This window comes from Natrix helvetica (assembly GCF_964273705.1).
Source record: "Natrix helvetica genome assembly, chromosome: 1".
Classification (NCBI taxonomy): Eukaryota; Metazoa; Chordata; class Lepidosauria; order Squamata; family Natricidae; genus Natrix; species Natrix helvetica.
The window spans coordinates 56509290-56524001 of record NC_138548.1 but is presented as its reverse complement, the minus strand read 5'-3'; the positions used below and the strand labels follow the sequence as shown (position 1 = coordinate 56524001).

Below are 14712 nucleotides of genomic sequence, written 5' to 3'. Positions count from 1 at the left end.
TAACCGTGGACATTGTAAATGTCCAATTAGACGCTCTTTGAAGCACTGGAATTTTTTATGAATTGTTATCATTTTGATACACAGCACTCTTTCAAAGTTGTCCCTCAAGAGCTTAAATATAAATCATTACATTTAGGGAGAAATAAAAATTATATATTCAAAATATATGGCAGTCACGAGTGCCAAAAAAGGGCCTAATATTTTTAAATGGTTGTTCATTTTTTTCACATATATTTTTTATCAGCAAAGATAAAATACAGAAAAAACACCTTATAGGAATAGAGTGTTTCAGGTTGCCGAGGAGTTAAAAGGAATATTGTTGCTGAAACATGATCCAAGCAGCAATTGGGCAGGTTCTGAGAAGTTAGTTAGAAACATATTTAACGCTGTGGCTGTGCAGCTCTGGCTTGATGAACTCTTATCATATCCCAAGGCAAATGTGCTATGAGAGACAATATTTGAATATTAATTGAGAATGATATAAGTTGTTTAATAAGGCTGAGATTTTGTACATTTAGTTATTTATCTCACGCTTAGATTCAATATCCTGCAGTGCAGATTAAATACTTCGGTTGTCTATAGAGATTTTCAGTCATCCAGGTCACGGTTGTCCCAAATGTGCTTTTTCAGGAGACAACTGGACTTGTTTTTTCTTTTGAAGGCGTTTTGTTTCTCATTGAAGAAGGTTCTTCAGCTCTTCCATTCCCCACTATCCAGTCAGAGCTGAAGGAGCTGCTTCGATGAGAAGCAAAACGTCTTCAAAAGAGAAAGCAAGAAAGTCCAGTTGCCTCCTGAAAAAGCATCTTTGGGAAAATACATTTGCTTGTGTAGAGGGCAGTTATCAGTGAAAAAGAATCAGTCTTTAATTAGCCCATAGGAATTGTATGAACACCACAGCCCTGCCAACCCCCCCTCCCCCAATATGGCTATAATCTTCACATCTGTTTATCTTCATAGTTATAGAATGGTTTGTAACTAGGTTATACTGAAATGCAGAAGAATAAAAATATTTTTATACTTTGCATAGCATAGAGTAAATCTTGATCAGGAAAAGTCATTTATATTTATTTAAAATAGAGTTCCTTTTCTTAGTGTATATGTACCCTCCATATCAAGTTATTTTATAATTTATGAAACTTCAAAAACAAAAAATTAATAAGTTTGCAATGAAATTCTGTAATTTATATTCTATATACTTGCAATCTTTCAATATGTGCATTTCATTTTTATACATAGCTCTGGATATGATGCAGCAAACGTGTCTTTATTAACAGTCAAAATATTGGGGCATCACTCCATTCAGGAAATGTTTGTCTTAAAATATTTAATAGAAGCTTCATATAATAAATAATTACAACAAAAATAATGCATTTAATCAATTAAAAGAAAATGAAAACTAAACAAATGACTTTCTTCTAGACAAGTCCATAGTTGACTTTATACATCCAGTTCCTAAGCCTCTTATTTGATTATACAAAAGTCACTATGCTCTAAATGAGCAATTTTCTTTTCATTGTGGAATTCAGCTCTGTCGATGTGAGATTTGGGACTTCCAGTTTTCTGAAGCCATTCCTGAAGTTGGCGGACTTTGACAAGAGGTCCTTGGATTTGTCCTTGCACAGTGCCATATTTAGTATTTTGGACCCAGCCAACTAGACCCAACTTTTTCCCTTGTGCCTAAAAAGAACAATACACATGCAGATATTTAAAAAATCACACAAACACAAATATGATTAATCTGAATTATATAAAAACCTTTAGAATTTCTCTGTAGAGAATTATTAAAACTCCACTAAATTACTGTATAATCCAAACTTCTGCTATGCCATTCAAAGATAAACAAAGATTAATTGGAAATGTATTATTTGTTGTTAAAAAGAGCTAATATAAAAGACAATGGCATCTTGTCATTGACAACCAGTTTAACAACCAGAATGTATTTGATTGTTGCAGCATCCTGGGATCATGTGATCACTATTTAGGATTTTCTCTGTCAGCTTCTGATAACCAAATCAATACGAGAAGCCAGATTCAGTTAACAAGCACATGATTCATTTAACAACTGCAATGATTCACTTAATAACATTGGTAAAAAAGGTTACAAATTTGGGGTATGACTCATTTAACAACTACTTTACTTAATAACAGACATTCTTGATCCCAACGGTAATCAAGGTACCTAAGCTAAGTCTCCAAAATTCTCACAATTATATGTATTTATTATATTCATATGTCACCCATTTCACTGTCAAGCGACTCTTGGCAGCTTACAACATAAAAACACACTATAAAATGATAACATTCAGCATTAAAAATTAAAACATTAAAAATTAACAAAGAACTAGTTAAAATGGACCAATATATAAACCGGATGGAAGTAGAACCTTCTAATTTATTAGCTAACCACCTCCAGAATGTTCGCCTATTTGGAATCAAGTGCAGAAGAGAAATTAGGGGGGGGGGGGTTGACAAAAATTACCGGTACCGTACAATCTCTTACCTCCGGGGAATTGCAGACTGAGCCCACTCACCTGGGTATATTTGCGGAAAAATACCCCTTGCACCCTCCCAAACACCTCATAGTCCACCGAAGCGAGGCCGCTTCCCTCAGCCATGGTCGGGGGTGCCTGTACGTTAAACAAAACAGCAATCAGGCAGAAAGAGAGAGGCAGGTGCCATACCCGCAGGGAGACCGTCCCTCGAGCAGCCTCCACAGACTGCATTGTCGAAGCGATCCTCTCTCCGGTGCCTACGTAGGATAACTAAGTTAACCTGATTCTCGCTTCCTTCCCTTACGTCCCGCAGGGGAAGTTGGAGGGCAAGGCTCCCAGCCTCGCTCCGACAGGCCCCTCCCTTATTTCCATCCCGTTGGATAGAGCAGACAGAAGCGCCTAAGACCTGGCGGGTCAGGTTTCGCCCGGGCAACGCGAAGCTTTCTCTTGCCAGCTTCGCAGGTGGCTATTCAAGAGAGACCCTCCCCTAGAACCGCGCGGGCGCGAGCAGCGCACCAACGGCCGCTCACGACGAACACACCTCGCCGAGACAGGCTTCGTTCAGTACGGCGGAACCGAAGTGGAATTGACTAAACGATTAATAGTCGAGCGGCGCTGCTTTTTGTGGCTAAACGGCGGGCACCTTGGGCTATAACTAACAACACATAATTAGGAAAAAGCCGGGACGGTTCCTAAGGTCTCTCTCACCCACCGGAAGCCGCTGAGGTGGAATCGGATGTAACGGGGGCGCGCTGCGGTTGCTACGCAACGGCACTAAACCGCCGCGTGAAGGTCTGGTGGCGCCGTTACGAGAAAACAGACAGGCGGGCGCGGCGTCGCGTGCGCGGCAGTTGTGTGTCTGGAACTGGCGGGCAGGCTACTTTGGTAGGTGCGTGAGTTGAAGTCGTAGCAGCGACCGTGCCTCCGTCGGTATCCTCTTCCCTGAGTTTTGTCAAATTTCGAACCGGCAGTTCGGGTCCCATTACAGCGTAAAATCATTAATGGAGACGAGCGCTAGTTTAATACTGTGTAAGCTTGTGGCGGCCGCCTTTGGGGGGAAATAAAGGCACTCCCTTCAGTCTTCTTCACTTCCTACAGAAGTGAACCCTAACAGCAAAATCATTCACAAGCAGTAACAATCTTTGGTTTATCCCGGTTGATACTGGAAAGCTAAGCGGTGTCGGAGGGGAGACAACTAGAAATTCCCGGACTGTAGGCTACATCAGAAAGTTAAAAAAAAATAGAGAAAAGGTTCCAAAGGTGCTTTTTTTCAAGCGGCAGCTGGACTTTATGGTTTTTCTCTGAAGAACCTAGAGAAAAGGAATGGCAAACCGTTTTAAATTGTTGCCAATAAATTTAACTGGAAGGATATTTTACCTACAGAGATAGGCATTAGGAAGGAAAAGGGTCTAGAGTTTTAGAGTGTCATCTAAGTATGAAATAGCTTTCTTCAGGTTCCTAGTGCTTTACAGGCTAGTAAATAGTTTGATTGCTTTGACTTGTTTAGATTGGGCATAAAAGTACAGTACAATAATGAATTTATAGGACAGCTGCAAAGAATAAGTACTGTATATGGTTGATATCTACAGATTTCCACCAGCTTTAGGGTGGGTAAATTTTAATATGTACAACCTATTTATTGTAGAAGTAAGGAAATGCTATTATGGAGGATGAAAAAGATAATTAAGCAAAGGTTTTCTCTTAAGCTCATTCCATTCTCTTTCTGCCTGCTGTCTTAAAGCAATTTCTCTGTTGTATTTATTGACTTTATTAATTTATAGTTTTTCTAAGTTGGGAAAATGGGAAACGTAATTCCTAAGGGAATACATTTTATAGACTGAGAAAAACATAGTACAAGTGCTCCAAATATATCTTGAGAAGAGCCTCTTTTGCAGATACTCATTTTTGGACATATTTGTAATAGGAAAAGCCAGATATATATGTCAGATCCCACACACTGTAGGACTTTGAAAACTTAATGTCAACATGTATCCATTTAAATCACATCAATGAACATCTGGAAGCTAATGAAGATTTTTTCAGTATACATATTGTTATTCCTTGAATTTTATATGGATTACTTGTCTGGCTGCCTCCTTTTACACCAACTGCAATTTCTGGATATTTTTGGAGGTTAGGTCCATTTAACACATTTCAGTAACCAGTAATCAAGATGAGATATACTGTAGTGAAGGTATGGACAATTGTTGCTAACTTATTAGAAAGAAATTGCATCTATCTGTGCAAATGTAATTCTCACAATCTTAAGTCCAATGGCAGCCAATTAAATAGCATTCGCAGACTGTGAACCTATTATTTTACCTCAGGTGGAACCCCATCAAAACAGAGTAAACTTCCGTTCACAAATCTGACCCCAAAACCTATTCTTACCAGACAATCTAGAAGGATATCTTTATTTAGGATGCACAACTATTGAAATCTAGCCAGTCTTCATACACATTTATTTTTTTAGCTTGGTTCACCAAAGTAATGCTTGCATCACATCCTTACCAAATGAACTGAAATGTGAGTTTGTTATTGGTCTTTAATCACATAAGCATCCATAATCAATGGACTTTTTTGTAACTGAGACCTTACACCTGCCACCTTTAGGCAATAAATAATATCCCATCTGCAAGGAAGCATTGCTTAAATATGAGACCAGTTGTGGTTGATTTAATAAGCAAGATAGGGGAAGGATAAAATTATCAGGTGTTAGGTCTAGCTCTGTACCATCTGTTCACATTATAGAGATCTACAAATTGAAAATACAAAGAGAGAGAGAGAAAATTGTCAGGATTATAGTCTTATGATATACCCAGTACTCCACACTGAGATAGATCTGATTGTATGCAAAAAAATATGTGAAGTCTTCTACCCTCTACTACAAAATCTTGGCAAACAAGGTGCTGCAGAGTACAGAATATAAATGTTGACTTATTATTTGGAAATGCAGTGAAGGCAAATGGAGATTCTGCATGGTGTGATCAAAAATGTCATAATGCCATCATAATAGTATTATTTAAAAAGTTCATTTTTATAAGTATTGTACACATTCCACACTTAAAAAATAGATGGAGCTTCAGTCACACCATTGTGACTATCATATTGATTTTTTTTTTGATCCGTGAAGATAGGAAAGTGAGCAACTTTGTTTCTTCCAGTGTTGTGCAGGTGACCTTATAAAGAACCTCAGTTGTTTTAAATGTAAGATGAACTTATCTTCCAGGTCTCATTTCTCCTATGTATTTTTCTCAGCTCCATAGTAAGCTTAAGGTCATTTGTCTCAAGGGTTGTCATCCTAACCACTAAAATTATTTCCGTATTCTGTAGATTATCCAGTCTATCAGCATTATAGCTGACAGACAAAGTAGAAAATTCCTCCAAATACACTCAAGAAACCATTGGACTATAATCCTAAATCATTTTAACTAGTCTTCCTTCCTGCTGATTTATACTAACCATCAGTTTGAAACTGAGTAGGTAACGATCTCTCCATGACTTACATAACAGAAAGGCTTCCCATTTTCAGATAAAGAGCCGTGGTGGCGTAGTGGTCAGAATGCAGTATCGCAGGCTAATTCTGCTGACTGCCAGGGGTTTAGCCCTCACCGGCTCAAGGTCGACTCAGCCTTCCATCCTTCTGAGGTCAGTAAAATGAGGATCCAGATTGTTGGGGGCAATACGCTGACTCTGTAAACTGCTTAGAGACGGCTGTAAAGCATTGTGGGGGTCTTATATAACTGCTATTGCTATTAGCAGTTATTCAGAATAATATTACTAAATTCTGAGTGTGACCTTTTACATAGGCAGGTCACATGTAAATTGGAACAGACTCATAGTAAAAAAAGCTTTTTATTGAGCAGTTTCAGCATGGCATTGAAAGCCCATGGATACGGAGATAAGGATATTCTAAGATTGCACTGAGGTCATCCACAGGAACAGAAGCATCAAGGAAGATGGTACACTAATAATATTATCTTCACATTGTCCACATGGTAGCAGCATGAATTCAGCACTGGTAGTCCTGTGAGATTCTCAGTCATCCAGGTCATAGTTGTCCCAAAGGTATTTTTTCAAAAGGCGACTGGAGTTTCTTTGTTTTTTCTTCAAGGAAAAACAAAAAAGTCCAGTTGCCTTTTGAAAAAAATACCTTTGGATCAGTACTGGTAGACTAATGCTACATCCAGGGTTAGCCGAAGGATTTCATACAGACCAAGTCCATTGCACCTCCCCACTGAATAATCCAATTTGCTGCATTATGGAGTAGCCAGCTGGACAGTGCTAGGAAATGTGGGTGCATCCTTTTCCTCTGTGAACCATGTTTCTATGATACCCATGCAAACACTTTAATCAAGAATAAATCCTGTATAACAGATCTGGTATGAAATAGCAACACCTTTGGGTTGTGTGTGGTAACTTTTTCACCTACAAATGTAGTTCTATTCTAAGCAATCTAATAACTATCCAGAATAAGATAGGTATGGATGTGGTTAGTTTATATGGTTTCCACATTCAGATATTGCGAGTTATATTAGAAGCAATGCAGTACTACTAAAGTACATTATTTCATTTGCACACTTTTTTAAATTGATCATGGCTGAAATCGTACATTGATTTTGTTGGAGGGCAACATTCATTTAGGTTACTTGTGATCAGAGCATATTTTCTCAAGCATAATAAAGGCATAGAATTCTAGAATGAGAGCAGGAATTATAGCATGTATGTAATTTGTTGCATTTCCTCAGATTTAGTGGAAATGCTGAATGGCTCAGTTGCAGCTGGCTGTGTGTTCGCATATGGATCCAATACCATCCAATTCCAGTCTTCCTGCAACAAGCCAGGAAAGATGTCATCCTGAAGTTCTTAAAGAACACTCCCAGTTAGAACATCTGAGGAATAATATCCAGCAGCAACTTGTGTGCTGTAAAGACAAGAAATTGAAAGATCTTCATATTCTCAAAGAGCGGAGCTCTTCCTGTACTCAGCCTGCAGAAAGTAGTCAGTTGGGCTTAGATAAAGCAGGCTTTTATTCTGCTGGCCCCCATAACTGGTGTTTCAAGGGTCAGGCCAGCTCTGTGCCTTCCCACTGGAGAATGAAGCGGAGAGAAGGTGTTGACAGAGCATATCCACTTAAGCCGGTTTTTCACCCAAAATCTGGGAATGGTCCCTTACCAAGTTCTTGGCAAGTTGGAAATGCACCAGCAACAGAGATTACTTCCTGTGGGATTAGCTCAGAGAAAACAAAAATATCACATTCGGTAAAGGCTCAGCCTATAGGGGTCCACTCTCCTTTTTCTGTACAACAATCTAATAGAACGACTTCTCATTCACAAAGAGCAGAGTCAGGCTATATTCAAAAACTGGAGGCTGCTGGACGAAGTTTGGAGGAGGAAATCCAGCGAAAGGAGGCTCTCCTTAGGGAGAAACTAAGGAAAACAGAAGAAGAGCTCCGTAAAATCCAGTGGAAAAGACAGCAGACTAAAGCAGAAGCAAAAAAAGAGCAAGGAGGATTATGGATGCCAGAGAAAAAAATGACAGCTATTTCCCAAAACTGTGATTCCAAATCTACCACACAACATGATAACGAAGATAAAAAAATACTTGTTTCAGAGACTGTGATAGCTTCAATTGGGACTGCCCTGCTTCCACAGACACTTCATATGGAAAGGCTCAAAAAGCAACAATTGATAGCTAGCAACAATAAAATCAGAGATAACGTCTCCAATATTTCTTCCATTCAGAGCCTAGAACCAGCATCTATACACAACCAGTCTTGTTCTCCAACAGGAAACCCAGTAAGTCATGCAGAATCAATGGCAGCAGAACCATCCTATATAGAGGTCCAGAATGATATAGAAGATTGGGGAGAATGCAATTTTTGTGGACGGAGACTTTACTCTTCTAGGTTGGAGAAACATGTGAATATTTGCAGCAAAAATTATGGATCCAAAAGAAAAGTGTTTGATTCAAGCAAGGCTAGAGCAAAGGGCACTGAATTGGAGACCTATCATCTCTTGAAGGGCACATATATTTCACAGGTAGTGTGCATAATTAATTTATTAAATGTATCCTGCTTCTGTGGTTTATATGGGGGTACTTAATGCATTTTCTAATTCATATTTTTCAGCCTTAAGCTTTTTGAGCAGCTTCTGGCTAAGATAACAGTTCAGTCTTTTTCTTCTGACCTTTCTTTAAAACATATCTCATTTTTAATATCACTTGATGGTCCATAATTAGTTTTTAATTTGCATCATTTACATGCTGAAAATGATGTTCGGAAGACCCCAAAAACTAAGGCAAAATCTTCATTAATGTTTATTTAAGATACTAGTACTTGGCTAGAAATACAGAGCAAGTTTAACTTTTAAAAAAACCTTTATTATTCATGAACTAGGAGGCAATGAGAATGCGAAAACAAATGGTTAAAACTGTTATATTACAGAATCCGTAATGAATGCTCAAAAGTCAGTGCAACAAGACAGAATGACAATTGGTTGTAGGGAAAACCATAAAATGAAGAACATTTATATTTAGGATGATGAAGGAAAATAATGTAATAGAATCGAAACTTATCTTCTTCACACTATCTATCCAATTCATAACGTTCTAGTGCAGTGAGTTTCATTCACAATTCAGTTATGTTATTGAGATATTTTAATAATGGCATGGATTTAAAATGTTATATTATTAGCTTGAAATGACCTAAGGAAGAAGTGGAAATGACTTTTAAAAACTAATAAAATTTGCCCTTTACATACATTTCATAGTCCCAGTTATCTTGAATTTTTTAAAAATTCCAAATGTATGGCATTAGAAAGAACATATATATGGCAATATAATTTCTATAAAGAACTTTTATAGACACCCCTAGTGACTCAATGGTTAAACTGCAGTACTGTAGGCAAACTCTGCCCAAAATTTAGACTTCAAGGTTGACTCAGCTTTCCATTCTCTGGGATCGAAAAAAGAGGACCCACATTGTTTGGGGGCATTATGTAAATACTGTAATACTTCTATATTGTAAAGTGCCTAGAGATTGCTGTAAAGCTCTATGGGGCTTTACATAGGCCTAAATTGCTATACTATTGCTATATAACAGTGATGGCGAACCTTTTTTGGCTCACGGGCCACAAATGGGGGGAGTGCAGGAGGGTCAGGGCGGGCGGGCCGCACCCATAGTGCAACACGCGACCCCCCCAGTGTGCATGCACGCACAACGCGCAACCCCCTCCCCCCATTTTTACATTTTTTTTGACCTCCCCAGGCTCCAGGGGCTTTATAGGAGCCTGGGGAGGGCGAAAAGAGCCTCCCCCACCCCCGCCCGGAGGCTTCAGGGACCGTCCCTGAAGCCTTCGGAACGCTTAAAACGACCCTCCGAGCAAACCGGAAGTCACTTCCGGTTTGCTCGGAGGGTGGTTTTAAGCGTTCCGAAGGCTTCAGGGACAGTTCCTGAAGCCTCCGGGAGGGCAGGGGAGGCTCTTTTTGCCCTCCCCAGGCTCCTATAAAGCCTCTGGAGCCTGGGGAAGGCAAAAAATAGCTTTTAAAAAGGTGAACTCAGCTGGCCAGCGCGCGCATGCGCTCTGGCCAGTTGACAGGGCAGCGCCTCGCGTGCCCTGACAAATGGCTCCACGTGCCACTTGTGGCACGCGTGCCATAGGTTCGCCATCACGGCTATATAAGCTTAAATGCTATTGGTATTGTCATAAAAAAATTAGCTACAATAATGAGCACAGTATGAGCTAACAAAGTTGCGTTGTTTTAAATTATTTTTCCGACTTCCCCTTCTTGCTGCAGAAAAAAGCTTCCAGCCAAAGTCCCGAGACTCCTAAGCAAAGCAATGCTACATCTAAACAAAGCAATTGGAGACAGAAGCATGACTCTTTCATCAAGACTTTGCGCAGGGCTCGTGAAGTGCAGCGCATTATCTCCCAAGGAGGAAAAGCCTCAGATCTTCCCCCAGCACCAGCTATGGAAAACCCAGACTACAAATTGTGTCCATATTGTACTCGTCAGTTTGCACCTAAGGTTGCTGAGAGACATATTCCCAAGTGCAAGAACATTAAGAATAGACCACCACCACCACAGCAAAAAAAGCGTTGCTAGTAAATGGACAAGATATCTACAACTGGTGTAATCATACTTAGGTTTCTTGCAGTTTTTCTCAGTTTGATTCTATTGAGTAGTTTCAGTGTAAAACCAATGAGAAATCCACTAATTTTAAATGGTCATTTTTCTACTACAGGTGAAGACACCTATCGGTAGAGAGACAAAAAATGGTTTTGCTTTTATCATCTTGAAATTTTGTATTCTGTAAAAATGGTTCCCTGAGATTCCTTGCATATTTTGTAGTGGAATTTTTTGCCCTGTTTCTTAGAACATAGAAGAAGGGCCCTGCAAAAAGGCGTATTAAAAATTGGAAGAAAATACTAAGTTCTTACAAATCATGGCTCTATACTTGTGACTCTTTGATGGCATCCAAGATCAATTATTTCTTGTATGAACTGCCAGAGATAAATGATTCCCATTTCTGTGCTGAGTACCATAACAAAAAGCACCCATGTTCTAAAAGATTCATATTTTAAATATTAGAATAATAGCTGGAGAAGAGTAAGAGCTATGTCATTGTATTACATACTGCTATTTACATTAGCTGGGAAGAGCTTTAAACAGTTTTTTCCCCATTATATAAAGTTAGTCGTCTTCACTTTAATCTATAAAAATTGCTGTAAAAAAAAGTAGAAATTTGAATGGATTGTTCTTTATAGCATAATTGTAGTACCTGATTTTCAACTCTCTACAACTTTAAGATCAGTGAAAGGAAACTGAGATAGTTATTTGGAAGTGGGAATTTGTTTAGCTCTGCCTTTGCTAACAGATGAATGATTAAAATGTCTGGGAATAGGTCAACCAGAACAATCAGCAAACAAATGGAATAAATATATTTATAAGCAAATTAGCTGTAAGCAAATTATCCTAAAATATATAGAACGTAAGTTGCTTGCAAAGGCAAATGAAAGTGGAAACATAGATGAATGCTTTGTTTGGAAAATACCACACTGTTAGCAAAGTATAGTATGTGATTCCCAAAAATTGAATTGCTAGTTTTATCTGTGCCTCAAATTTTCAATGATCTGGTGCTAATTTAAATTTTCAAGAAGACTGGAAAGCTTCATTTTGCAATAGTAGGTTTAAAATTCAATATTTATGCGATGTGAAAAATAATTGTTGCCTATGTTGTTAAATTTGTCGGAAGCTAAAATGTATGAAGAATGGTTGCAGAAATTGGGGTATGTCTAGTTTGATGAAAAGAAGGAATAAAGGGGGCTGATAGCGGAGTTCTAGGATCTAAGGGGCTACCACAAAGAAGCAATAGAGTCAACCTATTCTCCAAAGCATCTGAAGCTAGAACAAGAAGCAATGGATGAAAAGTAATCAAGGAGAGAACCACCTAGAACTTTCCTGTTAGAACAATTAATCAATGGAACAACACTTGAGATTTTCAAGAAGATATTGGACCACCAATGGTATTGGATTTCCTGCTTGAGCAGGGGGCTGAACTAGATCTCCAAGGTCCTTTCCAATCTGTTATTTGTAATGCTGTTTCACTAACAAAATGTCAAATGGATTTAAGCAGGAATCTTGGCTTTTACCAACTTCTTGTTCTTATTTTTCTATCTAGCTTCAGAAAGAAAACTTGTTAATAACTCTTTTGCACCATACATAGATTTAAATTATTTCAAAATGAAAGCAATCTCAGATTTCATCTCTTGAGTAATAGTCATTAATATTATTTATCAAATCAGATTTTATTACAGGTTGATGAGGTAAAATACAAGATAATCTTATTGCTGGATTCTGTGCCTATATTTTACTTTTGGAGACATTTGCACAAGGAACGATACACAAAATTTGTCATTAATCCTGGTTTGCTGACTGTGCTTGTATATGCAGTTCTTTAATTTTTGAGAAACAAAAGCATTTATTTATATAAAATTTATGTAGCTGCCCATTTCAGAACAGATTCTGGCTTGTGGCTCAAATTCAAATGGGCTAATAAATTCTGTTTGTTTTGCAAATCTAAAATTGTTTATACAAAGCACGGGTATTATATTAATATATCATGGAAAATGGAAGTTGCTTGTAATAATGGGAGGACCAATGATTGGTTTTTCATTATAGGTCAGAGGTGTTTATAGTGCTGTACTGTTGTCTTCATGTCTGTTGGGGAGAAGGCAGTGGTTCACTTTATTTTCCTTGAACTATGTTCTTGTCTTTTAAAAAGCTGTCCTATATTCAATGTGGCTAAGTCTAATGTGTATAGTAAGAAAAAGATTTCTGCATGAGGACCTTTTTTTGGATACAATTTCTGCACGAAGACCTTTTTTGTATCAGATTAAGCTGAACCTCAAAATGTCTTTTAAAGTAATATATCACCCAATTGCAATATTTGTTACATATTCTCACTTATTTTATTTTTATTTATTAATCAAATTTATACACCCCATCTCACTAAATGTCTCAGGGCAGTTTAAAAATAAAAAAACATAACATCTATACAAAAATAGACAAAGTTAAAAAACAGTGTTAAGCTAAAAAGAGAACCAGTCTGGTTTAGTGGTTAAGACACCAGGTTAGAAGCCCAGTGGTTGTAGGTTGGATCCTCATGCTAATAGAGTAGTGGCGGGATTCACTTACCTTCCCTACTGGTTCGCAAATGTGAGTGTGCACTGTTGCTGTATACGCAAGGATCACAGGTGGTTAAGTAAGTCCCAGGTAGCTTGCCTGCAAGTTGGCAGGTAGATAAGTGGCTGCTGCTGAGCAGAAGATACACAGGTGGCTGGCACAGGGCAGCAAGGCTCTGGGTGGTTGCTCCTGAGCAGAGGATGTGCAGATGGTAGGGGTGTCTGTTGTTGGGGTATGGGGCGTAATCTGCATGGTGCAGTATGAATGCACCACAGGCAGAGATAACTGCTGCCAGATAGGGGAGAGTACAAGTGATTTACTAAATGACTTGTGACTTTCCTTGCCAGCTCCCCTATTATTTACTGCGCTTCTAGACCGCCCCCTCTCCCAAAAGGGACTCGGGGCGGTGTACAGTCCATACAAAAATACATCATAATATAATTTAATAGCTGAACAATTAAAATTGTTAAATAGGTAGAGTTAAATATGGAGGAGGTTAAAAAGAACTGTACAGCTGAGTAAAGTATGTATAAATATAATTTTAAAACCCCTAAACATATCACACAAATTAAATTTAAAAGCAATACCCCTAAAATAACCAGTTAAAAATATGTCTACCAGGAGGTAACAGTTATAATTATGCCAGGCCTGCTAATCGGAACAGGTGAGTCTTCAATTTTTGTCGGAAGGAGCGGAAGTCAGTGGTGGTTCTAATGTCGGGGGGGAGGTCATTCCAGAGGGTTGGGCCCATCACAGAGAAGGCCCTACTCCTTGGTGTCGCCCGTTGGCATTGCCTTGTGGACGGCACCAGGAGAAGCCCCTCCCTGTGAGAGCGAATTGGCCGCAGGGATGTGTGTGGGAGGATGCGATCCCGCAAGTAACTAGGTCCTGTGCCATGGAGCGCTTTAAAGATGGTAATCAAAACCTTGAAACGCACCCAAAAAACCACAGGCAGCCAGTGCAGCTCGCGCAGGAGAGGTGTTACGTGGGAGTACCTAGTACTCCCCATCACAGCCCGCGCGGCTGCGTTCTGGACTAGCTGCAGTCTCCGGGCGCGTCCCAAGGGCAGCCCCATGTAGAGAGCGTTGCAGTAGTCCAGGCGAGATGTCACCAGTGTATGAATGACCGTGCGCAGGGCATCCCGGTCCAGTAGGGGGCGCAATTGGCGCACCAGGCGAACCTGGTGGAACGCCCCCCTTGCCACGGCTGCCACATGGTCATCCATTGACAGCCGGGCATCTAGGAGGACGCCCAAATTGCGCGCCCGTTCCACAGGGGGCAATTGTTCGCCCCCTATGGCCAGCGATGGAATCAGCTGGCTGAACCGAGGTGCCGGTAGCCACAGCCACTCATCTTGGAGGGGTTGAGTTTGAGTCTGTTGTCCCCCATCCAGACCCCGACGGCTTCCAAGCATCGGGACATCACTTCGACAGCCTCGTTGGGGTGGTTTGGGGTTGAAATGTACAGCTGGGTATCATCAGCGTACAGATGATACTCAACCCCAAAACCACGGATGATCTCCCCCAGTGGCTTC

The 14712-nt window shown here is 39.6% G+C and overlaps 2 protein-coding genes across 7 annotated transcripts; one reads left to right on the top strand and one right to left on the bottom strand.

Annotated features, from left to right (window-relative positions):
• Positions 1–1305: 1305 nt before the first annotated feature.
• Positions 1306–3351, bottom strand: ACYP1 (acylphosphatase 1). Of its 5 annotated transcripts, none has more exons than XM_081940532.1 (3): positions 3205–3351; positions 2532–2627; positions 1306–1677 (listed from the first exon to the last, which is right to left on the bottom strand). In XM_081940532.1, the coding sequence occupies exons 2-3, from the start codon at positions 2613–2615 to the stop codon at positions 1462–1464; spliced, it is 300 nt and encodes a 99-aa protein (XP_081796658.1). In that variant the 5' UTR covers positions 2616–2627; positions 3205–3351; the 3' UTR covers positions 1306–1461. The 5 variants fall into 5 exon arrangements, 4 of the variants coding, with proteins under 4 accessions (XP_081796658.1, XP_081796656.1, XP_081796657.1 ...); XM_081940530.1 differs by lacking the exon at positions 3205–3351 and adding an exon at positions 3034–3177; XM_081940531.1 differs by lacking the exon at positions 3205–3351 and adding an exon at positions 2899–2986.
• On the top strand, positions 3244–13529 carry ZC2HC1C (zinc finger C2HC-type containing 1C). 2 transcript variants are annotated; one of them, XM_081940509.1, is made up of 3 exons: positions 3244–3377; positions 7241–8533; positions 10290–13529. In XM_081940509.1, exons 2-3 carry the CDS (start codon positions 7259–7261, stop codon positions 10596–10598), a joined length of 1584 nt encoding a protein of 527 aa, XP_081796635.1. In that variant the 5' UTR covers positions 3244–3377; positions 7241–7258; the 3' UTR covers positions 10599–13529. The 2 variants fall into 2 exon arrangements, with proteins under 2 accessions (XP_081796635.1, XP_081796636.1); XM_081940510.1 differs by having other exon boundaries at positions 3269–3381.
• Positions 13530–14712: the final 1183 nt, after the last annotated feature.

What these genes read in the sequence shown, in the direction of transcription:
- ZC2HC1C (XM_081940509.1), top strand. Translation starts at nt 7,259, where the DNA reads ATGGCTCAGTTGCAGCTGGCTGTGTGTTCGCATATGGATCCAATACCA. An exon ending in AGGGCACATATATTTCACAG is followed by an intron (nt 8,534 to 10,289) that starts GTAGTGTGCATA and finishes TTCTTGCTGCAG; the next exon opens with AAAAAAGCTTCCAGCCAAAG.
- ACYP1 (XM_081940529.1), bottom strand. Translation starts at nt 2,723, where the DNA reads ATGCAGTCTGTGGAGGCTGCTCGAGGGACGGTCTCCCTGCGGGTATGG. An exon ending in TTTTCCGCAAATATACCCAG is followed by an intron (nt 1,678 to 2,531) that starts GTGAGTGGGCTC and finishes TGTTCTTTTTAG; the next exon opens with GCACAAGGGAAAAAGTTGGG.